Source organism: Hylaeus volcanicus, chromosome 8, assembly GCF_026283585.1.
Source record: "Hylaeus volcanicus isolate JK05 chromosome 8, UHH_iyHylVolc1.0_haploid, whole genome shotgun sequence".
In the NCBI taxonomy this organism is placed as follows: domain Eukaryota; kingdom Metazoa; phylum Arthropoda; class Insecta; order Hymenoptera; family Colletidae; genus Hylaeus; species Hylaeus volcanicus.
The window spans coordinates 5,677,891-5,701,974 of record NC_071983.1 but is presented as its reverse complement, the minus strand read 5'-3'; the positions used below and the strand labels follow the sequence as shown (position 1 = coordinate 5,701,974).

The window sequence follows — 24,084 nt, the reverse complement described above, 5'->3', positions numbered from 1 at the left end:
AATAGTCGCTATCCTTGTCGCACGCTATTGCGTTCTCTCTCGCACTCACGCGCATAGATCTATCCTTGTCGGACATTAGTGCGCTCTCTCTCTCTCTCGCACTCACGCGTATACATCTATCCTTGTCGCACATTAGTGCGTTCTCTGTCGAACTCACGGAATCGAGCTTCGGTGTGTTGACCGCTAGACGGCGATATCATCGAAAACCAGAAAATGACCGCATGCATTTAAATACAAATCGGACTTTGAATTAATTTAAACTAAAATTATATAAACAATTGCTTCTGAATCATTCTCCCACCTTTGGATAGTATTATTAATGACCTCAACGTATTTTTTAAACGTGAATTTAAATATATTTAATTGAAAATTCGCGTGAAACAAATAAATACGTCTATTATACTTATGAAAATATAATTTTGTTTAAATACTTACCGTCTCCAATTGAAATAACATTTTATAGTTACGTCTATTGTATCGTATATTACGTCTACATCTATGTTTCGAAAGGGGGAGTGCAAAAACGAATCGTCAGATTATCATTTTGATATCGTATATTCTTATTCATAGGCAAAGTTTAAACAAGGATACAACATAATCATGTACACGTGCGCTACAATAATTACTCCATAGCTTAAATTCTCTTAATTCGAATCAAGAAAAACGTCACTCTAAAGTTTCAAACGTATTCGTCTCTTTAATAAATAGATCTTTATCGTTTACATACTTCGTACATTTTGTTTTTATGTAGATTTCACCGACACGTCGCGACGCATGAACATTAATTAATTTGCCGAATCAACGTTTCTTGTTTATTTTTCGTGCATCGACGTCTTTGTAAATCGTCGAAAGCCTTCGAGAAACTCAGCTGACCAGTCATTGTACCTTTACCTATTACCAACACAATGCTAACATTTATTTTTAATTATATTACTCTCATAGATAATTACAATTAAAAATAGTCCAAACAGCGTTCTGTTTGGACTCACTTTCGGCATTCGTGTGCTGTTGTTCCGTAATTCTCGCCCCTCAGCTCACGATAATTGACAATTCTAATTTTTCCTGATAAATAAAACTGAGCTGACACGCGAAGGATTGCTAACACATGCGCAAGGTAGATGCGCAGAGGACATTACGCGTTACAGTCGACGCTGAACATCTCCTGCGCATTATTTTCACGTACATGCGATACCTTTGTCACGTTATTCCTTCGCTTTGTAGCCATTTCATTGTAGAAAAAAAAGTGGAAATAAATCAGTGGAATCCGAACACCCCCATGTACCCTTTCTCTTTTCAATAAATCAATCGATCAGCTATGTCATTGCTCTATGGACGCGCGTTAACGAAGAAACGTCGATTCACAGCGAAATTACAGGCGTTCGTTTTCCTAGAAACTTACAAAGAAAGAAAAAAAAAGAGAAAGCTAACGTGTGTTTTGATTTGAATAATGTTTGTTTCATTTTCGAACGTCCTTACGTATACTCCCATCAATAAATACACAGTCGAAATGACAACGAAAGAAAATGTACAAATTCTCGTGGGATTTTCCTTTTCCTTAAGTTTTCGAGCACGATCGATCGACATACGTTTTCAGTATCTCTATATTTACACGCGTAGGGTTCACGCAGGACTCGCATTGAACGCGCGCACCGTCGATTATTTCACTGGACATGCTCGCGTTTCGATCGAGATAATATCGAACCGTCTCGCCGTGACCCCGGAACGCACCAACCTTAAAACTACCGGAGCAATTAACCCGCTGGTTTACTCGCAAAATGGATTCGTCTTCGGCGGCTCGACGCGAATCATTGGCCGAAGCGATGACAAAACGTTATTTTTTTTTTCTTTTTTTTATTCATTACAACGTGCAACGAATTCATCGTAGATCTCGATGTCCATTTTCACCAGTGACCACCAGTGGCGTGGCCGAACGTGTGATTTTAAGACAAATAAAATATGTATCGATTTTTAAGTATACTTTTGGTAAATATAAATTTTGCAATAGCAAGTATTGGCAGTAGGGCGCCTAAAGGATTAGAAAACAAATGAATGTTTACCAAGTATAATGATTTGAAATGTATACAAAAAAAAAATACCAAATAAAAGTTGCCCGTACAAGTCTCCAGAGTTACTGGGTACGCCACTGGTTGACATGGATGTTAATTAAAAGTCTAAGTAATTTATTTTGTAATAAATATCCCGCGCGATACGTGTGTGACACAACACCGAGAAGGAACCTAAAAAATATACTCGAGTCGGCTTGAACTCGAAGCGAGACCCGCTTAAAAGCGAAACTTAAAGCACCCCTCAACAAACTTTAAACGGCTCTCGACCTATCGACGAGCGCACGTCGATTCACGTTAGGGATGTTCGATTCTGTATCGATTTTCTAGAAAATCGATCTTCGCGAGGCGATTGTCGACATTACAAAACGATACCAATGCGGCGAGCTCCGATACAAATCGATCATTTCGTCGAGAATCTAATGCTTTCGGTCAAGAATCGATCCTCGACTCGTCCAACTTCCTCTAAACTGAGAATATCGTATTCCTTTCGTTCAATTCGAATTGCACATGGATGTCTGTTCTCCTTTTCGCGATATAACCAAACAGATTTCTCTAACAACAAATACGTATCGAAAACTGTTTATCAGACGGTACCCTTTAATCGTAGATCATGAACGTTCTAGCAGTCTTAACGGTTACTACTATTAAATTTACCACCATCAACGCCAGAATAAATGATTAATCAACGATAACTAAATTACTACTAAATTTCTAATAAATTTCGTCCTTACAATGCCGTTAATATAAATACGTAAATCTATCTTACAAAAAAAAAAAAGAAAAAAATTTCCAAATATACAAACATATACGTCATATACAGTAAATAGTTAGGAAAACGATTATTCGGAGAATCGATTCGAGTGATTCAATTTCAAGTACGAAAATCGATCCCCCAGAATCGATTTTTCTTACAGGGATCGAACATCCCTAATCCCTACGCAGCCGCTCTCGCTACGAAAGAATAAATACAGTGAGCTTAAAAAGAGAGACAAAAGGGAGGGAAACGGATGAAGACGGAAGGAAGTAACACGTGTATGCGTTTGTGTGTGTGTGTGTGTGTATGCGATGCACAAACAGGGATCGTAGAGTGAAATGGTGAAGAGCAAGAAAGAAAGAGAAAGTGAGAGACAGGGACAAGGAAAGGGGAAAAAAAGTATGACGATTAGGAGGTACAAATCTTGATCGGTCGGTTCGATTAGCTTCACAGGCGTCCCGTCCGATCGAACCGAATCCGATTATTTGGTATAATTGCATTTAAATATCGTTTCCTTCTCAGAGAACTCATTTAACGTGGACTATGCACGACGCGAAACATAGACCTACCAAGAGTGTTTTAATTAGGCTATCTATATACAAGTAATCTTTACGCGACGGAATAGAAATCGATTATTACATATGTATATATATATCAAGATAAACTTTTTCTATATTGTTCTATTTTGCATATTATCGTCGACCATGCGTCTTCGACTTGCACGATAACGACAAAGAGAACGAACCTTACGTTACCAATCGAAAGGTCGAATCGATCCTTCTTTCGGTAGTCTCGTTTCCGTCTATCGAGAGTCTCGATTCGAGACTTTGCTCCCAAAACTCGAGTAATCGATAGGGAGGGGAGAACAAAAATAAGAGAACTTTCCCTCGTTGCGCGCTGCGAATTCCCGGCTCTAAGTACGTGACGAAACAATAAATAGAAGTACGTATATGGCTAACTTAATTCGTTGTGTAAAACGTATCTTTGGGTTTGAGTACGGCCCGATCCGTCAAGGTGGAACTGGTTCGATTAATGGGAAAAAACTCTGACAGACAATAGAGCTTATCCGCGGTACCTCGAGGCGCGGGCATACTCGTATTCTACTCGTTTGCTTGCGTTCGTCCTCGTATTGGCAAGGCTGTCCGCGTCCTTTTGGCGCACGAGGTCCTTAACACTTTCTAGAAACGTGTGGTTCACACGTGCGTGGGTATAATATATGTACACAATGCAGAGAGAGGGAGAAAGATTACAGATACACGCTGGTACACACTCTAGGCGTTTCGAAACGCGCGCGCAGTACGAAAGAAACTAGAGATTATAGGCACGTTACCGACGCAGCGAGAACCGACAATGACTTGAACGTCACCGGTCGTGTAGCTAACTGTAAGCTGTAAAAGGTAAAGTCGTGCTGCACCTTCGAAATCGATACGCGTTCCTCCCGACCTGTTGGCAGTCGCTGATCTTTGAAATCGACGCGTTCGTTGCTGGAATCGTTGGCTCTCCTTAGCTTGAACTGGAGTGGCCACTACTGATCCGATTTTTGTATAAAAATACCATCACAGGGTGTTCATTCCTGAGAGACAAGAAACCACCATTAATACTATGATAACTTCGATCTATAGTACAAGCGAGCGATAATTCTTTTCTCTCAGAACTGAAGCGTTACTCGACGAGATGGTATTTTTATCGTGGGATGGGCAGTGTATATCGAAGAATAATATTTACGAAATAAATAGAGATTGAAACAAAGTCATAAGATACTGTTACGTCTACATAAGAGCATCGTGCCTTTTGTTTAGTCCCAACAGATCCAGCAGCGAATCTTTCCCGTAAAAACATCCGAGACAATCTATGTAGTCAGAGACCACACTTCCGCTACAATAGAGTCAATTCGTAAAATACATTCTCGTACACTACGAACTTACTTGAGCTCTGTGAACAGTCAGCATAGTAACTGCTTTCGCGGACCTTCAGCAACGAACCATTACGGTGGCTGTTGCAGTAGCGAAAGGATCCAGAAGACAAAGATGTATCAAAGATAGCTCCAGTCGACTTCATTTCTCAGCGCGAGGAGAGGAGGAACCTAAGGCACGGTCGTGAAAATGTCCGAGGGACAGCAGGCGAAAGCAGCTTCACTCCTGGCTGCGTTTCACCCCCAACAACTTGGCAGCATCGTCAGCTGACGCTTGCAGCACCCGATCGATGAAGCTCTTGTCTCTTATCCCTAACAAATTGGAGATCAAGTCGTTGTCGGCGCTCTCGGTCGCGTCGGGATTCGCGTTTTGCGGCATACCGGCCAGTTTCCCCGTGAGGGTGGTCAGCTTCTCGTAGGGATTGAATCTCATCAGGCCGCTGGGCGCCGCGTCCGCTGTGGCCACTGGCGCGACCGTGGGCAACGAGATTCGGTCCTGGATCCTCGGATTCCCAGAGTTGGCAGCCACCAGGACGGGTGGCTGTTGCTGGCTTCGAGGCGTGATGGGCGAAGGTTGTACCGGCGAGTTCTCCTCGTCGCCGCTGGTCCCCACGTACATCGTCGAGTCGATGGACTCGTGTTTCTTCCTGTGTCGCAGCATGCTGTGCTTCAGCGTGAACCTTCTGCAGCAAATGTCGCAGGAGAACGGTCGTTCCCCCGTGTGGGTCCTCATGTGGCGGCGCAGATCCTCCGCGGACCAGAACCGCCTCATGCAGAAAGCGCAGACCACCTGGAAATGTTGGAAGAGCCAACCTTTTAGTCGATGCTGGGATTCTTCGTTAATCACAGATCTATTACAGAACAAGCAGTCCACTTGAGCGCGGCCGAATCAGACAGCAAACGCGGGGAATCATGATGTAAAGACAAGAGGATTTTCTCTACGCCTTTCTGCATGTGTTCCTTAATTAAATTGAATTACTATGTGAACCCTCGAGGGACGATTTTTACTGGAAATTATAAGAGGCGTAGAGGTGCGCACACCCTTGTCTTTATATCACGCGAACAGAATCCCCACAGAGACAGTATCTTTGTGAAAATCGCTTGGCTACGCGAAACCTTACCTTTCTGTTACTGTAGTCAGGGAAGCGTCCTCTCTTCTCTTCGCCGTCGCTGGGGTGCTGGGGCGGCGGATGCTGCTGCTGGTCCTCCGCCGTGTCGATGTCCATGTCTAGTGCACCCTTGGCCACGAGCATCTCGTACGACCTTTTGTGATTCATCTTTATGTGCTCCAAGCAGTCCTGTCTCTCGGCGAAACCGCAGTCGCACAGGTGACACTTGAACGGCACGTCGCTGGGTCCAGGAGAGGATCTTGGCGAGGGTCTCCTGGACCTAGGCGTGTCGATGGCGGATGGCAAGGTGTTCGCGGTCGCCTTAGGCAGCTCCGTCACGGAGGACGTCTCCATGCTCTCAGAAACGCTCGACGACTGGCTGTCGTAATCTGTCTGCTCGTTCTGCTTCGAGCACTCCTGAGGACTGTTCTGAGGCTCGCTGGACGGGGTATCGGACCTGCACTTCATCTTGCGCGCGTGCTTGGTCGAACGATGCTTCTTCAGGTTGCCCAGGGTGGAGAACGTGGAGCTGGGGCACTGGTTGCATTTGTACGGTCTCTCTGGGACGTTTCTCATGGAGAAGGAACTGTTGTTGTTGATCACCGCTTGGCTGTCGGGCGACGAAGAGTTCCTGACCCTGCGTATCTTGTTCGGGTTCGCTTTGTGCTTCCTCAGCAGGTGACGATCACAGTTGGATTTTGTGGTGAAGAGGAGGGAACAGTGGACGCACTGGTAAGGCTTCTGTCCAGTGTGGGTCAGAATGTGCCTCCTCAGGGACGACGTCCATGGGAAAGGTCGCTCGCAGTACGGACAGATGACGCGATTGGGCGCCATGGAGTACGCGGACTTCTTCTTCTTCTTCTTCTTTTTCTTTTTCTTCTTGGGCGAGGCGGTGCTGACGGAATTCAGTGAGTTCACCGAGTCGGACTTCTCGTCGCTACCAGAGTTGTTGCAGTCGCTATTGGACGCCACCAGGCCCTCTTCGTCGCTGAGATATTGCGGCTGGAACTGTTGGTACTGCTGGGAGGCGTTGTCTAAGAGTTCAGAGACACTCGCCAAATCTGCGGCTCCTTCTTCTATCTTCTCAGGCTTCTCTTCGTTCTGCTCCGTTTTGAACACTCCGTCGCCTGCGTTATCGCTCATCACGTCCTCAGGTTCGGCGGGTTTCTTCGCGCCTAACGTCTTCGCTTCCTCGTTAACATTGTCGCTGTGCGCGGACTCTGTGTTGGAGGACTCGCAATCGGCCTTCACGGGCTCCTCAACCTCCTCTTTGATTACTGCCTCCTTGACCGTCTCTGCTTCCAACTGTCCCCTCAGCAGACTGGTGCACTTCTCCTTCTGCTCCTGAGATTCCTGAGCGTCCTTCTCTTGCGGATCCTCGTCGATCACGAGCTCCTCCTCCGAGTCGTTGTCTTCGATCTTGTTAGTCTTTAACTGCTGCGCCAGGATCGCGTACTTCACCTGGTCCGAGATTGGGTGCTTGGTGTACTCGGAGTTAGCTGGTTGCTCCACTTTTGGTAGAATGCTTGGGTACGATTGGGCCACCTGAGAGGGAGGCTGTCCGAGATTCTGCAATAACGCCGGATGACTCGACGGTGGTCTTCCTCTGGTCGAGTGTCCTCCTCTGGGTCTCTGGCTCCAGTGCTGCGGATGCTGCTGCTTGATGTGTCGCTCCATGTTGCTCCTCAGGGTGAATCTAGCCGAGCAATGCTCGCAGGTGAACGGCCTCTCCGTCCTGTACCGACGTTGCTTTTGTTTAGGCATCAGAACTCCGTTCTTGATCACCATCTTCACGGAATTCGCGGATGGTATGTGATTCTCTGGCTTCTCGCGGCCGGACAGAGCCTTGTTGGCGATCTTGGACGAGATCAGCTTGGCGTAGTCGCTCTGCTCGTTAGCTGCTTGAGCGTTAATATCTCTACCCGGTGGGAAAGCCGTGAATCCGGCGCCTCCGATGGAGGGCTCGACTAGAGTCCCACCGCTGGTCAACTGGAGGCCCCTCACCAGCTCTTTCTGCAATCTGTCCTTCATCGTAAAGTCCTGACCGAAGACGTGCGGGTTGAACAGATACGGTGGTAGAATTCCCGCCCCCACGCCTGGAGGAAAGGTCCCAAAGTTCCTGTAAATCAGGTGAGCGTTCGCGTAGAGAGCCTCCAAAGAGGTAGGCTGAGAGCTACCCTGTCCAGCCTTCAACAAAGCCTCCGTGAGCAACAGCTGGCTGGTAGCGTTGTACAGTTCCTTTTGATTCTTTCCGTAATGCTCCTGCGACCCTGCGAAATCACCGTCCTCCTTGTCCTTCGACTTCTTGCTGAGATCCAGGACGTCCATCGACAAATCCAGAGGGCCGTCCTCGCCGACGCTCTCGGACACGTTCAGACCCTTCTTCAAGTTCATCGGACTAGCTTGTATTCTTTGGTGCGAATCTGATTTGGTATCACTGACTAGAGACGCGCTGCCTTCCGATGACCTTGACTCGAGATCCTCGTCGAGCTTTGCGTAGTCCGGCTTGCCGTCCAGCGCCGATTTTCTATCGTCGTTTCGTTGCGTCAGCTCGATCGGTTGCGTAGGCCTCGAGAACGCCTCCGTTTTATCGTAGTGGTTCGAGTTGTGCATCGATAGCGCGTTGTTGTGCAGCTTGGCCTCTTCGATGATCCTGATCTCGCCGCGACCTTCTATAGGCACGGATGGATAATGCATCTGAGTCTGAAGATGGAGCTCGTCCCGTTCGCTGGGGTACACCAAGCTCTTCCTCACGTCGTCTTTCATCACCCTTGGCGAACTCCTTTCCACCGTCTCGTTCGTCGAGTCTTCGTTTGGATGATATATCAGCACGCTCTTGATGTCCTCCCTGGTGAGCTTGCCGTGACGATTGCGCACGTGGCGCTCGCAGTTCGCCTTGGTGGTGAAGGCGTAGTTGCACAAGGAGCACTCGTACGGTCTATCGCCGTTGTGAGACCTCAGATGCCTCACCAGGGTGGCTTTGTCGGTGCTGGTATAGGGGCACATGTTGCAGGGATAGGGCATGCCAGGACCTACGCCCATGTGGGCTCGGTTGTGGCCCTTCAAGGCTCTCAGATTCGGGAATATCGCCGTGCAGAGTCTGCAAGGGAACTCCCCTTTCAGTTTCATCTTTCGGAACTCGGCAGCGAACGCGTCCTGAGCTTCTTCTTCGTGGAACTCCGTGGAGAACGTGCCAGAGGACCCCGAGGAGCTGACGTTGGGATTGAATTTGATGTTGCTCTCGGGTGTGCTGGCGTCCGATCGAGGAAAGTTCTGAAGTATAGGCCCCGACGTGACGGATATAATACTCTGAATGTCGGCTAGGTCTTTGCCTTCTTTGGCTTCCGTGAGAGCAGCTTTGTTCTGCAGGTCTAAGCCGGCGAAGAAATCGTCCCTCCTTGATTGGCTGTCGTCGATGGCTCTGGATTGAGGGCTGGAGGTCCCGCAGTCCGTCTCATGGGCGTCCAGAGCCGATCTACATGGAAACGCGCGCAGGCACTTGGAACACTGGAACCTGGCTACTTCGCCTGAGGCTGGTCGGTGAAGGGACTGCTCGCAAACCGCCCTGGCGATCGCTGGGAACTTGTCGGACGAAAAGTCGACGAAGGTGAGGTCGTTGAACCCTACGACGGAGTTCCTGAGGTTCCTCGCGGTGTTCCCTATCGAGTGCTCCGCGAAGTGGATCATGAATCGGTGCAGGTTCAGGACTCGGTGGTTCTTGAAGGAGAGATTGCACGCGTCGCACTTGGCAGGGAACTCTGGATGACTGCGTTCCAAGTGAGCCTCCAACAGAGCGCTAGTAGCGAAATCTTGTCTGCCGCATACGGGGCAATTGTAAATGTTCTGACTATCGTCTGGCCGCGTCTTCATTTCAGTCCTGTTGGTGTTATTCAGGAGGATCTTGTGCCTCTTCTGGCCTTCGTTGTCGCTCAGGTAGTCGGTGCACTTCCGTTTCCCCGTCAGACTCGTCGATTTCTCCTGTCTGTCGATGAAATCGGGCGAGTTCCTCTTTGCTATCTCGTTGTTATTATACTCCTCGATGTGTCCAGCCTTGATGGGCTTCTCGGAGTCGCTGCTGCCCTCAGAGTCGGTGCAACTGTGAGGCGAGGTGGCGCGATGCGCGGTCCTCAGGTGCCTGTTCATGTTCCCGTTCGTCGTGAAAGCCATCTCGCAATACTTGCACTTGAACGGACGTTCGCCGGAGTGAACCAATACGTGCCTGTCCAGCGAGCTGGCGGAGCTCAGCACCTTGTTGCATACCCCGCAACAGTAATCGTCCTCGCCGCTGCAGTCGGTGCTGCGCGGCGAGTTGTGCCCGCGAAGGTGATTCGTCAGCTCGCGGGAGCTGGGCAGCACTGTTGGACAGGCGGGGCAGGGATGGGCGCTCTCTGGTAGGTCCACCTAAAAATTACATCGAAATTGGATCGCTGAGTTTCGAGGCTGGGATGAATGTTGCTTAGTTTGGTAGGTTATGGTGTGGGGAAACAAGATGGGATGCGCGATGTATCAATTGACAATTCTTCTTTGTGGTACCCGAGGAAATCATGCAAAGGAACTCCAAGGAGCTGACACTGGGGTTAAATTTAACGTTACTGTCAGATGTAAGAGGGAAATTCTGAAGTATAGGTCCTAAAGTGGCGGATACAGTACTTTGACTCTCTAAAGAAGCTGTCAATCGGTACTGCTCACGAAAAAAGTGATTGGTGAGTGAAACTTACACTGGATGGTGGCGATGCAGCATCCGCTTGCACTTCGTTGTCGTGTCCCTGATCGGGGCCACTCTTGACAGTAACTGAAACAAATAAAAACGTTCAACGTTAGAAAAAGGGAGAAAACGCTAGCTCCGAAACATCTACGAGATGAAACCAGCAACATAGTACCGTGAGAATTTCATTCAGGATTGAAACAGTCGGATGAAGTTAGGTCTAAATTTTCCAGTCGAACATTTCGATCGAAAATCGATTAAAATTTTTATTACAAAGGTAGACGTCCCCTTCTGGATGTCAAAGAATTCCCCCTTCGCGCGAGTAGCTTGCATCAACGCGATAACGGGGCGTATTGTTTGCAAATTTTTTTAATTGGTCGCAAGAAGCGTCGGAACACGATCGCCTCGAGGAGATCTGGCCGTATTCCGGAAGCTGATAGACGACCGCAAAGAACGACGCTGGAACAATGACACTTATTATCGCGTCCTAACCGCAGCCGTCCTTATTTGCGCGCTTTTGAAAAAGCATTCCAAGGATCCTGCAGCCAACGCTGGAGCACACTTCCGAGAGAGATACGGGTACGAAAATAGGCTGGGAGAAAAAGAACTCGATCCCGCGATTACGGCCGTGATAAGGCCATAATCGTCGTCGCTTCGATAAATAATCCGCGATGGAAAGCTTGTCTACATTCTGCTTCGTTTCTATGGTTGTCTGTGTTCGATATTATGATTTTTAAAATGTATCATTTTAATATCTCTATGGATCGATTGCGAGAGGATATTTCTTTGGGAATTGGTTGTTTTAGAAATGAGAGCGTGTAATTGATTCCGAAAGAGGCAATGAACCTCATGCTGGGATCATCCTTTGGTATTAATTTATATTATATTCGTGTACTATGTTCTATTTTTTAAAATAGGAGGTTCCCCGAGGTTTTAGAATGTTTCATCCCTCGATAAAACTACCACGTGCTTGTTAGTGCATCCAACAAGTCACGTGACTTACAGTATCGTTATTAGAAGGCGTTTAGCGAGGGTAAAGCGACGATAAATCGCTCGTATCGAATTCATTCCCATACTTTGAGCGCAAATGCGCGCACGCAAACCGCAAGCTAAGTTTGATCCGAAGCGGGCGAAAACCCGTTTCGTCCGCGTGATTTACGCGCATGAATAAAGTCACCTGCGGCAGGTAATACGGGAGCAGGTTTATTCGTTCGCTCGTTCTCATCTTGTCGCAATTTCAATGAATCATTCTCTGCGGTCGCGTGGACCAGACCTTAAACACCGACCTTGCCACTCGAGTGACTTGAATACACTAGCGATAAAACTCGAAGGAAACATGATTTTACAGAAAACGTTGAAATAATGGGTCGAGCGGTTTTGTTGGTGTCAGGGAGTCGATGACAGGAGAGTTAACGAGTTTAAATAGAGTTATAGTAACAGTTTGGACGTTTGAATTTTGACGGGAAACGGAAAAGCTTAGAAGCAGTTTTTCTCCTGAAAATATTAGTACGAAATCATTTGTTGCGTGATGCACAAGTTGATGATCGAACTAAATATTCAGGGATAATTGGTGGCACAATAATGATCTGTAAAGTCTGACCATGGATCATCGATAACGGCGCGAGATATTTTGTCCGCTTCCTGAAACGAGCCGATAATACGGATCGCGTTCACGACTGTCAATATAGATCAATCTAATTTCTTGTCGGATGAGAAAAACGTGTAAGGAGATAACGTCGACGGCTGAACGTGTACGACGACGTCTTCACTGTTGCAATACTCGTGATTCTCGATCGATTCTATATCTATCGAGGTGGGAGAATCTTCTATCTGAAAGAATGGAGAATAAATTTGAATGAAATAGCGAGTAATTCAATCTTAACGAAGTCATTCTAAACGTGTATCGAGACGTATGAAAAATCGTAGAAACTCGGATATAATATTTTAACACCGCTGAGGAAAACTACACGGTCGATTCCAGGAAATCAATTTTATCTTGGCGCTCCTACGAGAAAAGTGAAATTCGCGTCGATGATTTCCGTTACGGAGCAAATAAACATTTATCTAGTTCTCGGATATAAAAAAACACACTTATCTTCGCTAAACGTGACTAACGCGTTTATCGGGACTTCGAGAAATTCTGATTTTTAAATACTATCCGAATGAATGTGTATCTCTCGAGCTGAAGAGTATTACAACCCTTTTGGCAAACATTTATTTACAGATTTACAGCGAGTGAAAAACCTTGTAATATGTTTGCAAAACAAACAGAAGAGTTAAATTTAATGGAACGAAATATTGACAAGGTAAATATATCACTTAAAAAAAAAAAAAAAAAAAAAAAAAAAAAAAATGAAGTTGAGGGGAACTTTGATGCTGGAGAGATGAAAGCGGTATTATACTCCTATATAAAAAAATATAATCCAACTCTTCGCATATTCTGCTGTTCTGTAAACAAAAGTGTTTACTATCGTGTCCATGTTCTGTCAGAATAGTATCAACTCTTCCATTCTGCTCGTTTCACTGGTGAAAGTTTCTGCAGGTTCGATATGTAAACAACTTTTCCTCGGGTGTCACTTCGATCGAAAACTTTACACTATGGGTCGCGTATAACCAAACTTCGCCTATCACATTTACGTTTACTTATTCAGAGACAAATGCTCGTATTCATTTTCGCTGCCAGACTCAAAGGAGTTTTCTTTCGTTGATGAAATTACCGAATAAATATGGAGTTTTCGTAGAAACGATTTACACAGAAGAATAAAAAACAAAGGTATCTAATTTAACTTGGATCTCCGTTCGTCGCAGTCGAAAGCGCAGGTCGCTTATCGATACGTCCAAGTCGAGCGACGCTGGCTTGGAGAGAAGAATAGAAATCGGTTTTCGTGGTTCACAGAGCCTCGTAACGATTGGGTCTCCGACCATCGACGATCGTTACAAGTGGAAAGCACCTGGATTTCCACTTGTCACGACGGGACAATACGTTCCGAATTTCACCGACCGATATTTTGCCGATACACGCTTTTCGTATTGCAGACCAACCGAAATTAATTTTCGGTGACTCCGAGATGGAAAGCGTGGACTTGTATTCGTTTCCTCGGAATTTTGGAGCAGTTTCACTTTTACACATTTCGACATAAAGTTTATGTTAAGCGGAATTTTCTATGTACACATATACAATTAAATTTTCTAAATATTTAGGATGTATATAAACATCTTCTACAAGGGTAAGCCTGAACTCGTGTTTATTTCCCTGGAATTAATTGCCAAATGGAGACTCCATTTTGGAGCAGTTTCACCTTTTCACATTACGACCACATGGGAGTTATAAACCTCACGTGGGGCGTCAATTTAACATACATACATATAACTAAAATAAAATGTTCACAGTCTTCAAGAAAACCCATAAACATGATCTAAAAGGAAATGTCTGAAACTGCATTAATTTCTCCGGAATTAGTTGCCGAAGACAACTTTCAGGAGCAATAGCTTCCTTTAAATCGCTGCTTCTATTTTTTTTTTTTTTGTTTAAATTGAGAAAATGGAAGGGTAACCGAGGTCTCGACGCGACATCCCGAAGGGCCAGACGCCACGCCCTATATCCGCAATGCACCCCCTGGGGGTTCGTGTCGCAGAGGGCCGTGGAAAAGGGAGCAGTGTCAGTGAGTCCATCGAGGGCGTACATGCGCACTTCCGTCGACCCGCGCCTCCTACGAATCATAGGATGCTGCGCTGAACCACTGGTGGGGGTGATGCCCGCCATTGGCCGCCTCTCATCTGTCCGAGCTTTTATCTCGATTCCCTTTCCTCTGCTACTCTACTCAGTTCCCCCTCCCGTTTCGCATCGAGTTTACTCCCCTCCCGCTGCTCGTTTCCCCGTCTCTTTCTCCGATCCGCTTCATCTGGCTTCTCTTTCACGCTTTCCGCCATCGACGTCTCCCCGTCTCTCTCCGGGTGTTTCCCTATCTTTTCTGGCTTGTACGATCGCTCTATATGCTTCTCTTCGAGGGAACATTGGCGTATTTTTGAGAAGGAAATACAATTCTTCGATAATTGTAACGCTTTTTCTTCACTAGATACGAATTTAAATTGTTTTTCCAATTTTCAACAGCATCAGTCCACCGATAATAATTCTCCTTTTCCCCTCTTCGCACTATTTCTAATTACCAAAATCGAGGAAGGGTTCATTTCTGACATCCAACGCGCGTTTAGCTCGTGCGCGGACTAATGGGTGACGATGAATCCGCTTCGCAGACAATCGTGTCTCTTTTCTCCCTACATTCGCGCTTCCCACTCCCCCCCGTTTGCACGTATGTACCCTTCGTTACACTCCACATTTTCACCTTCTCCTTTTCCCCTATCTCATCCCCCACCAGCCTCCCATGCGTACATCTTTCTCCATCGCTGCGCTCTCCGCGTTCGACCGCGTCGTCTCTCTCCCCCTCGCTCTACGTCCCTCCCTCCCTCCCTCTCTCCCGCATCTCCTCTGACTCTGTTCTCCCCCCTCCCCGCGTTCTGCTCTCCCTTTCATCCCCGCTCTCTCCACGCTCGGATACACCCACGCAGCACGCAGGAGAAGCAAAGATGGCGGTCGGTTAGTGTGTTTCGAGAGTCGTAGTCCTGACAACCTTGGACCTACCCACCCGTGACACCTTGGCCACCCTCTGGTTGCTCTGGTGGTGACACACGCTCCATTTTTTTTTTTCTTCCTTTCCCCCTCGTCTCCTTCCTGTCCGCGGAATTGAACAGAGATGGCCAGAGAGAAATGGGGTGGGGGCAGGACGCGATTATCGAATCGCTGATAAGAATTCGCGATGGAAACATGCACCGTTGCACGTCTGCTATTAAGGACTGGATATCGGCGAGAAATAGGGGTGGTCGAGTAATTACTTTTGGAAGAGTTCACGGAGAATCGGTGATTTTCGAATTTCTCTGTTATTGCTTTCCCCTTTCTTCTGTTCTGTCTTTTTCGTTTTGTTGACTCCCAAGTGAATACTCGCTAATGAGAATGAGAACAAGTGCACGAAACTGATTATGTATTTCGCAATTCTTGTGTAAAATGTAAAAATATTTCGCGTGTAAATTTCGTCCGATTTTTCCCATGAATACGCTCGTTAGTATGCACAGGGTATTAATTGTTCTTTAATAGCATCGGTAATGTCCGCGAGTTACTCACGTTATTGTTATTGCGTTAATGGAGCGATTCTTCGGTAACAGTACGAGAAAATAATATTTCATAAACGCTGCGAGTGATGGGAAATAACTAAATTGGAAATTCTAGTATCGTTGTTTCTCCTTACGCGTCGAACGGTATAATTTTGACGGAGTCATTGGACGTTGCTCTGCAAGATTAGAGAGAATTATTAATATTATTATTAATATATCGTAATAAATATACCGAGCTCGACGAGTCGTCTACTACGACGTATCCTTCGTGTACCGTTGATTAATTTAGGAAATGTTAATTGCAGATGTGATATCGTGACACCGTTGTTCCTCGATATCGGAATCATCGGACTGTGCGTGTCACATGCTGTGATTAGGTGCTACTAACTCATTGGATACAAAGTTCAGCTGAGCAAACCGTTTGCTCGCGAAGAGGCTGATGGAAGATTTAGTTCTGTGATGACGAAGATCGATATCTCGCGATAATTAAAATCGTTATACTTTGCCCGACGAGGTTCGTTCACATTCGGCTTTAGCAATTTATCTTTGGAAAGTATCAAAGTATGGGTGTATCTATTAACGCTATTGCTGTTCCGTTCTACTTCTATGGAATAAAGTTACCACTGCAAGGAGCTAAATAGAATTTTGACTACGGAGGGGTAAAGTCTAAAAAATGACTCCGAGCCGTGGTAATCGAATAGGAGATAATAAATACAAAATTTAAAAAGATTGCCGAATGTCGAAGACTGATTATTGCGAACCTCTCTAAACTGATCAGTTTCACGAAATAAAATTTGAGAAAGATTGACGTTAAAAACATTGCAAATACGTATACAGGATAGTATAAATATTCTAATATTCGTTACTGAAAAGTAATCCATGCTTGTGTAGACAATAATATCCCTCCCCCACAAACAATATTATTTCAGAGTCTTACATTTATATTTTATCTAATAATAATTTTCCATCGCGAGTTCTCCTCGCCAGCCGCTAAAATACCATTTAGAAACAACGAACGAACAGTACGATTTGCATCGAGAAATTTAAATACGAAACTCACCGTTAGGTTTAATATCGATCGAATCGTATTATTCCTGCGTCGAGGCACGTAACGATCCAACGCGACAAAGTGGTGTCGAACGATTTCGAAACACGCTATTATCTCGTCGGAGCATGATCGACAGGCTTTCTCCGAAAAGGTTCATCTGTCGTGTGTAAACACAAGAAACGACCTCTACTTGGGAGCAAACAATTCCAGGGTTTGGATCGAGCGACTCGAAGAAAATGAAAAAGAAGGTTCAGCGTCCTCGCTGTCGAGCTATTTACTTCCTCGAGTATCTCTATTCCAACATCTGACCGAGCTGATTTCTTTATGTACATTTGAATACCTAAACGTGTTCGATCATTGTATAAGCACAAGATGTGTTCGCTCGGTTCTGCTCCAAATATCTGTCTCTTGCAAAATGATGGAGAATCATTATTATTTTTAGTGGTTGGCGAGAAATATCATTTTTGTTTGTCCACGACGAAGAGTATTTTTATTATCTTAAACGATCAATTCAACCACTATTCCATTGCAAGATTCATATCTGCTTCTTGTAAAAATAATCGAAGACGTAATACCTTAACCACGGATAAGTAAATCCCATCGATTTTGAATTTATCGTCGATCTTTGGACTGTCCTAAGAGGTTCTACTAGCTCTCCCATCGATATAGATCGAATCTACTAACGACTATATTATTTGTAAACAGGCGAATTTTTGTGCACTTACGGCGAATGTTCATAAAATAATATACAAGTAACATAGGACAAGCTTATATTTAAATTTGTCATAATGTGTAAAGCATTATTTGTAATTCGTAAAACGTCTAATTAATAAGCCTTCCTATACGAACAGAATAATTTTTCCTAGAAATCGTGTCGATGAGTTTATTAAAAATAAATGGGTAAAATATTTGAGTGGTCTTGTAATAGAGCTTGTGACAGCACTGGCTACACTGGAAACGATAAACAGGAACGTTTCTCACGTTTACAGGATTTTCTTGGGAACTCGACTTGGGGCAATAAACGGGTATGGAAAATGAAAGGCGGTTTCGTAGGGATCGAAGCCGCAGGAAAAACCGTTTCTCAGGCGAGCCAGCGAAACCAGAACGAATTTGTAATTACGACATACTAATTTTTCCGGGGTCGTTTTCTCCGTTTCGATCGGAGCGAGATGGAGTATATCTCGTTTCCCACTTCCAGAGAGAAACGGTTTCTGTATCGATCGTTCTTCTTCTCCGAAGTCATCTTTCCAAGCAAAGGCTAGTATCTTATGGTTCGTATTATTTCGTAAAATTCCAGAGAACCTAAGGAATTTTCGTATGTTCGTCGTCTGTCGAGGCGCGAATTCCGATCATGGCGGCCCGTTCGACCCTGAGGAACGGCTCTAATAAATTTAACAGATACGCTGGAAGATATTACGTGTCGACAGCACGGTGTACCAAGTTTTTCTCACGTCCACGATTGGCCGTCGGGGCGGCTGTCCATGCTATAACCTGATGTAAAGGATGTCACGGAAAGAATCTTCGTATACGTGGCCCAACCGAGTGCTTCCGCATGTACCTAGACGCGATTGTTATACTTACGCTTGCTATAGATCGCCGCGAACACACACAGCCCAACGACCACACGTGCGAATCCACGCTAAATCCACCTGGTGGACTTAGCATTCGGAAACCAGCCTAGTGTCGGGATCTAGGTTTCGATTGGAGTCGGTTTTAGGGTTCAAGAGGAGTTTTAGGCAAGAGGCGCGAGTATCTTCGTTTTTAGCGACTCGAAGGGGTGGCCCCTGGAGAGACTTCAACGCCGGAAGAGCTAACGAGACGTTGGTTAATTGGAATGTTTCGAGATAGCCAACGGGGGTGAGAAAAGGGAGCGGTTGGACTTTACACGCCACGCCCTAATTCGACTTCCAGGGACCAGCAGCCCCCGCTGCGCAGCTCCCCCTCGTGGAAACATAATTTTCCCGGTTATTACTTTCTCGGCGAATCCGCCTCGTCCTCTCAAACTCGACCCCCGTGAAGGGCCAGGCCACTTTGCTAAATTAAAGCTCATCTCGTTGGAAGATTCCGGATCGAGGCGTAATTCAACCCTCTACTTTGTGAATTTTATTTTATTTTGCGAAGCTGATAACAGTATCTGTCTCTATCTGCGATATTCGTTAATTAATCGAGAAATTAGAAAGAGGCTACATTGATCCGCAGGTCTACGAAAGAGTGCTACGAAAAGAAAATGTTTACAGCGGTGGAAATATCAGTAAATGAATTCCGCGCCTCGTTCGAATATTTAATATGCTACCGCCAGAGTTCCTGGCGACGAGACGAAGTATTCCTGGAAGATTACCGCCTTCGATTCTCGGTCCTTCGACGCAGCGTAGATAAGGAGACGCAGAAGGTCCTTATCTGCGTGGACTTGGACTACCGATCGGGGTTTCTCTTCCACGGTTGCCGATAGATTAGAACTCGAACGCGTCAGCTCACCGACGAGATTCTCTCTTAACCTGCGAAACAGGGATAAGTAGAGAATTCTTGTCTGAAATTTCTAAATTAACGAAAAATAAAGCCCTACTCCGTATAAAAATTCTGCCGAATCAAGAGGAACATTTGGAATAAATTACTCCCATTTGTTATCGATTATTCCAATTAAATCCTGCCTATCTGCGCCGTTAACCGAAATATGAATGAAACTTAGAGGCTTAACGCTTTATTATCGGGTGATGCGTGATACCATCGTTATCATAGTTTGGAATCCATCGTTGTTGTTAATATATATTAATCTCGCGCGATTCTAATTATAGTATTTAATAAAAAAAAAAAAAAAAAGAAAAGATCTCAACATCTCGAGCGATTCGATATTCTGGCTTGATTTAATATTTTTTGGGAGGGGAACAAATAATTTGAAGTTGACTTGGAAATGGAGAACGCTGAAACGTTCATTTGTTTATCGTTGAGTATTCTAATCTATTCGAGAAGTTCGGATTCGCTGACTTGGTCATTCAAGCGTTTTCGTTAAAATAACGAGTACATCTGTTTAAACCAGAGTTAGAAAGGATTCGATATAGAGGTGAGCAAAATTAATTTCTACAGCTAATAATTGGCGTGCAGGTTGATTTGCGTTGAAGTGGGTTGGGTCTCGTAGCTATCGAACGATACCTGAAAAATCGATACCAAGCTTCCTGGAAACTGGCTCTGGTAGGATGCTCGATTGCGTCACTCTCGATCCGCGTAATCTCGTTATCTGGTAAGCCTTTCCAGAGGCGTCTCGACGCGTGAATTTCAGCTGTGCTCGCGTCGCCATTGCACGCGATCGACCGCACACATCTTCCTAATCGAACGATAGCGATCGCGGTTCAATTTCATCCATCGACATTCGCGTGAAAAAAATATATCCGCGATTGCTCTAACCGAAAGGAAATACCGAGTCCTCGCGAAAATCAATTTCTATTCGCACTGCGACGTTTTGGTATTGTACCAGCTGATACATTTTTTTTTGAGAAACTAAATTGTATCGATGCGAGGGAGAGGCAGATAACGCGGAATTCGTGGGAATCACAGAGATATAGAGAAAAATATTTTCTCGAGAACGGTGTTGTAAAGATTAGCTGAAGAGAGTTATCGAAGCCGCGAGGTGAAATTGTAATGTATTAATGTTCGATGAACTCGTAATCGATTGGATGTTTTTAATTTTTTAATTAAGTTGAAATAATTTCACGCACGATAGCTATGAATTTTATAATTTCGTTTCGTTACGGACATCAGATTCTAATAAGATTGTTCTCGAAGAATATTTTCATCTTTTCCATTTGATTTAGGTGTAAGTGAATACCGATGTTTCGCGGCGATTACTATGTTTCCTGTAAAGGTTAGATTGTAGTCGGTTCCAGGAACTCGTGGCCCTCGTGTCATCCAGTCAATCGAGCCCAATCGAATCGCTTCCCTTCGTTCAATTAGGATTAAGGGTGCACTCTCGCCCTTCCAAGCTTTGATTTAAAAAAAAAAGAGATGTCAATCTCTCACTAACGATGTTTCATTTCAGACATTCATTTTTTGACGATTTAATCAATTTTTAAATTGAAGTATAATATTACAAAGTCTTTAAAGTAATAGGAAAAACAGGTAAACAGTTGTTTACCTATACAAATAAGAATTTCGTCTGACATTGACATAGAAAAATAAATACGATCGATTTAACTGTTGATTACACTTGATCGATTACTATCAGACTGCGGATATTCATGCATTTAAAAGAAGCATAAATATATAAAAAAACAAAACAAACATAAGTTTCCGTTTTTCACCTATACAAATACTCATTTGGATCAACATCTATCGCCCCTCCAATGAAATAAATGTATACAATTCAAGCAGTCTGTGCTATCAACAAACTTTCAACAAACATCTATCGACTGACACCGCCGATACCATGTAACAAAAATCCCATTGCGGGTCTGGATCATCGATACTTGGTTGCGTTAATCGAGAGCGGCGAGATAAGAGTCGCAAGCGATCGGTATCTCTCCCCTTTGTGCATTCGGCACGTTAGCCATCGAATTTCGACCGTTCGCGAGCATCCTGTCGCCTTCAAATGTTCCCAAGCCTCCGATGAATCAACGTTAATGTCGCTGTTAGGTCGAACGAAAAACAATAGACTGCTCGTTAAAGCGCGAGAGAAGGCGAGACGAAAACGAAACGGTGGCCGCACAAAAGAGTTACTTCGTGTTATTTCGGCTCTCCTTGACTCGACACCCAACGGAAACATCTTCGACAACGAAAGTTTTTTGGCTCGACGTAAACATTCCTCGAATATCTCTCGAATCGATACGTATATATATGTTTAATCGTCTAGATGCTGGGAGATAAAGGTACTTTGTTTAGAGAGAAAAAATAATTCTTTCCTACCGGAATTTCCTGGGTGGAACAAAAACGAAACGACTGGAGATTCAACGATCGTTCCTTGGCGACGAATATCAACAGAGAAGCTTATCTGGACACGGCCAATAATCGGGAAGATTGTTTTTAATTGGTCGATATGAGAAAAAAAAAAATTGGGACGTGCATACGAGATTGTAAATGTATTTAATAAAATTTGTAACGAGATATGTTTTGGGGGTGAATTTTATTTCAAGAGTATTCACTTCAAATTCTTCGAGCATTACGAGTATCAATCGTAGGTACTAAAAATCCTAGCACTTATCGTAGAAAAATGTATGATGAAAAATGTATCTCGAACTCGAGGACCAGGTGTACCACAAAATTCTAATCCGAATATTTAATAATCTAGTTCGATATCGACATTGACTCGCCAAGAGTGACGTTGATCGTGTTCACCCAATTTCGAATAGAATCCAGCCCATACTCGATTCAAAAGTCGCGAAAGAACAATCGTGGAAACCAAGTACAGCGATCGACTCGTCATTGGCCCGCCACCGAATCCCTTATCGACGATCATCGTCACTCGATCACCTGACCGTCAGCGACGGAGAAAGACACCTACCTTTCGTCGAGTAATCCATGCTTCCTTTCGTCAGCGTCGTGGTCGACTCATGGAGGTCCAAGGTCGGTCCCGGCACTTAACATCCAAACAAACGGCGTACGTTGCACTTATCACGAGCCTCCGCCATCGGGGATGGCCACCAGCGAATTGATACGTCGATACCGTCACTGTGGTTCAGTTCGCGCTAAAACTTTTTCGGGTGCGATTCCAAGAAAAACCGAATTACGCTAACCGTAACCCGAATCTCTAGATAATCGAAGCAGGCGACCGTCCTCAACCCTCGTTACGCGTTTCCGCCATGGATGACGACTACTTCGTATCTCAACCACCGCGTAACTGTCCACGGGAATACTTGAAACGGAGAATACTTCGCGAGAATGTTCTCCCAGTCATGAATAATCAATCCTGTCGAAAGTTTTGCACGTCTTCGCCATCGAAGATGGCCACTATCTGTCAATGTATCTCGCGCACAATCACTGTACTTCAGTCCACAGAATCAACCGAGAGGTGTTCCCGGAAACCGATGAGTTCTCCGTGGCGTGCTCTCGAGTAATCGAACGATTCGTGTCGATTCCTCGCAGCCCCTGCTCGCTGGGGGGGGAGGAGAGCGCTGGAACGTGTCTGCGTATCAGCCTCCGTGGCGGTGTCTCGATATCTCGATACTCTGGTTCTCCATCCGGGGCGCGCACCACTTTTTCTTCTCTGGGTTCGTCGTGTAACGCGAGCTCGAGCGACACGCGCGTCACGACGTTACGCGACGAAGGACGACGGACGAGTAAAGGACTCGATTCGAGAACGGGCTACCGAGATCACGGTATCACTCACACACCGATAGGCTGAGAGAGAAAGAGAAAGATAATCAGCACGCGAGGGGAGGGGGAGACAAGGTCCATGAGAACAGATCACGACGGGCCGACTCACCGTGGAGAAGTGACACGGCGCTTCTGACAATTTCTCTCAGCCTGCGCCCGAGCCTCATCATCCCTCCCACCTGGTCCCTCTCCTCTCTCGCTCTGTCTCTATCTCCCACGGCTCCCCACCCCGCGCCCAGCCATCCGTCTCTACGCTATAACTCCGTCCTCCCCTCCCCTCTCTGTCTCAACCCGGCGGTCAGGGCCGACACGCGCAGGTGTGCAGAGATGGGCAAAATTCTGGATAGAAATTTCGAGTACCAGATAAATAACGTTTCGTGATTATTGCGATATCAATTATCGAATGAAATTGTCATCTGTGAATTTATTTATCCATGTGTCCATCTATATATACATATCTAGCTACATTTATCAATTATCTATCCATACATCCATACATCCCTCTATATCTATCTATGTATATCCAACTGTACAGGAGCTGAACATACGTGCAATAACTATCTGCACATCCCCACTAACTCCCACCTCACTGTGGCAAACCATCCCCTCCAAATGTGAAACATTTTTGGAGATCAATTCCTCGTGAAAATATACAACGAATAGCCTTATCTCGTTTTGCAATCCGAAACTCCGTTATCGAGATACAAGCGGACGAAGTTTGCGCGCGTGTGCGCAGCCATCAGCTGACTGGCTTTCAAACTGAGCGCGCCAAGAACTGCGTTTGCAAACTTTAATTAGTGGTATCTAGGTAACGAGGCTCCCGATCGCGAAATGGTAAAGGGACTTTCGATTTCTTTTTCAACGAAGAATTAATCCTGCGATAAGAGCAATTCCTCCTTATTTGTATAATATTATTTTATCGAAATTTCTGCTCGTTTCTAGCCATCTTCCAGTAGGGGGCGGTCTCACCGAAGTTTGCACAAGGGCGGCTCGTACCCACGCGGACGACCCTGCCGGCTCCTCT

General features: G+C 45.3%; 1 protein-coding gene across 2 annotated transcripts; it reads right to left on the bottom strand.

Moving 5' to 3' along the window:
* Positions 1-542: 542 nt before the first annotated feature.
* Positions 543-23,199, bottom strand: LOC128880834 (ras-responsive element-binding protein 1-like). 2 transcript variants are annotated; one of them, XM_054131320.1, is made up of 4 exons: positions 22,249-23,199; positions 10,560-10,633; positions 5,854-10,242; positions 543-5,522 (listed from the first exon to the last, which is right to left on the bottom strand). In XM_054131320.1, exons 1-4 carry the CDS (start codon positions 22,265-22,267, stop codon positions 4,953-4,955), a joined length of 5,052 nt encoding a protein of 1,683 aa, XP_053987295.1. In that variant the 5' UTR covers positions 22,268-23,199; the 3' UTR covers positions 543-4,952. The 2 variants fall into 2 exon arrangements, with proteins under 2 accessions (XP_053987295.1, XP_053987296.1); XM_054131321.1 differs by having other exon boundaries at positions 5,444-5,583.
* Between the last annotated feature and the right edge of the window lie 885 nt (positions 23,200-24,084).

Excerpts from the sequence above, each read along its gene's own strand:
- LOC128880834 (XM_054131320.1), bottom strand. Across the intron at positions 10,243-10,559 it reads CTGCATCGCCACCATCCAGT|GTGGACCTACCAGAGAGCGC; the intron begins GTAAGTTTCACT and ends TGTAATTTTTAG. Across the intron at positions 5,523-5,853 it reads CTGACTACAGTAACAGAAAG|GTGGTCTGCGCTTTCTGCAT; the intron begins GTAAGGTTTCGC and ends CAACATTTCCAG.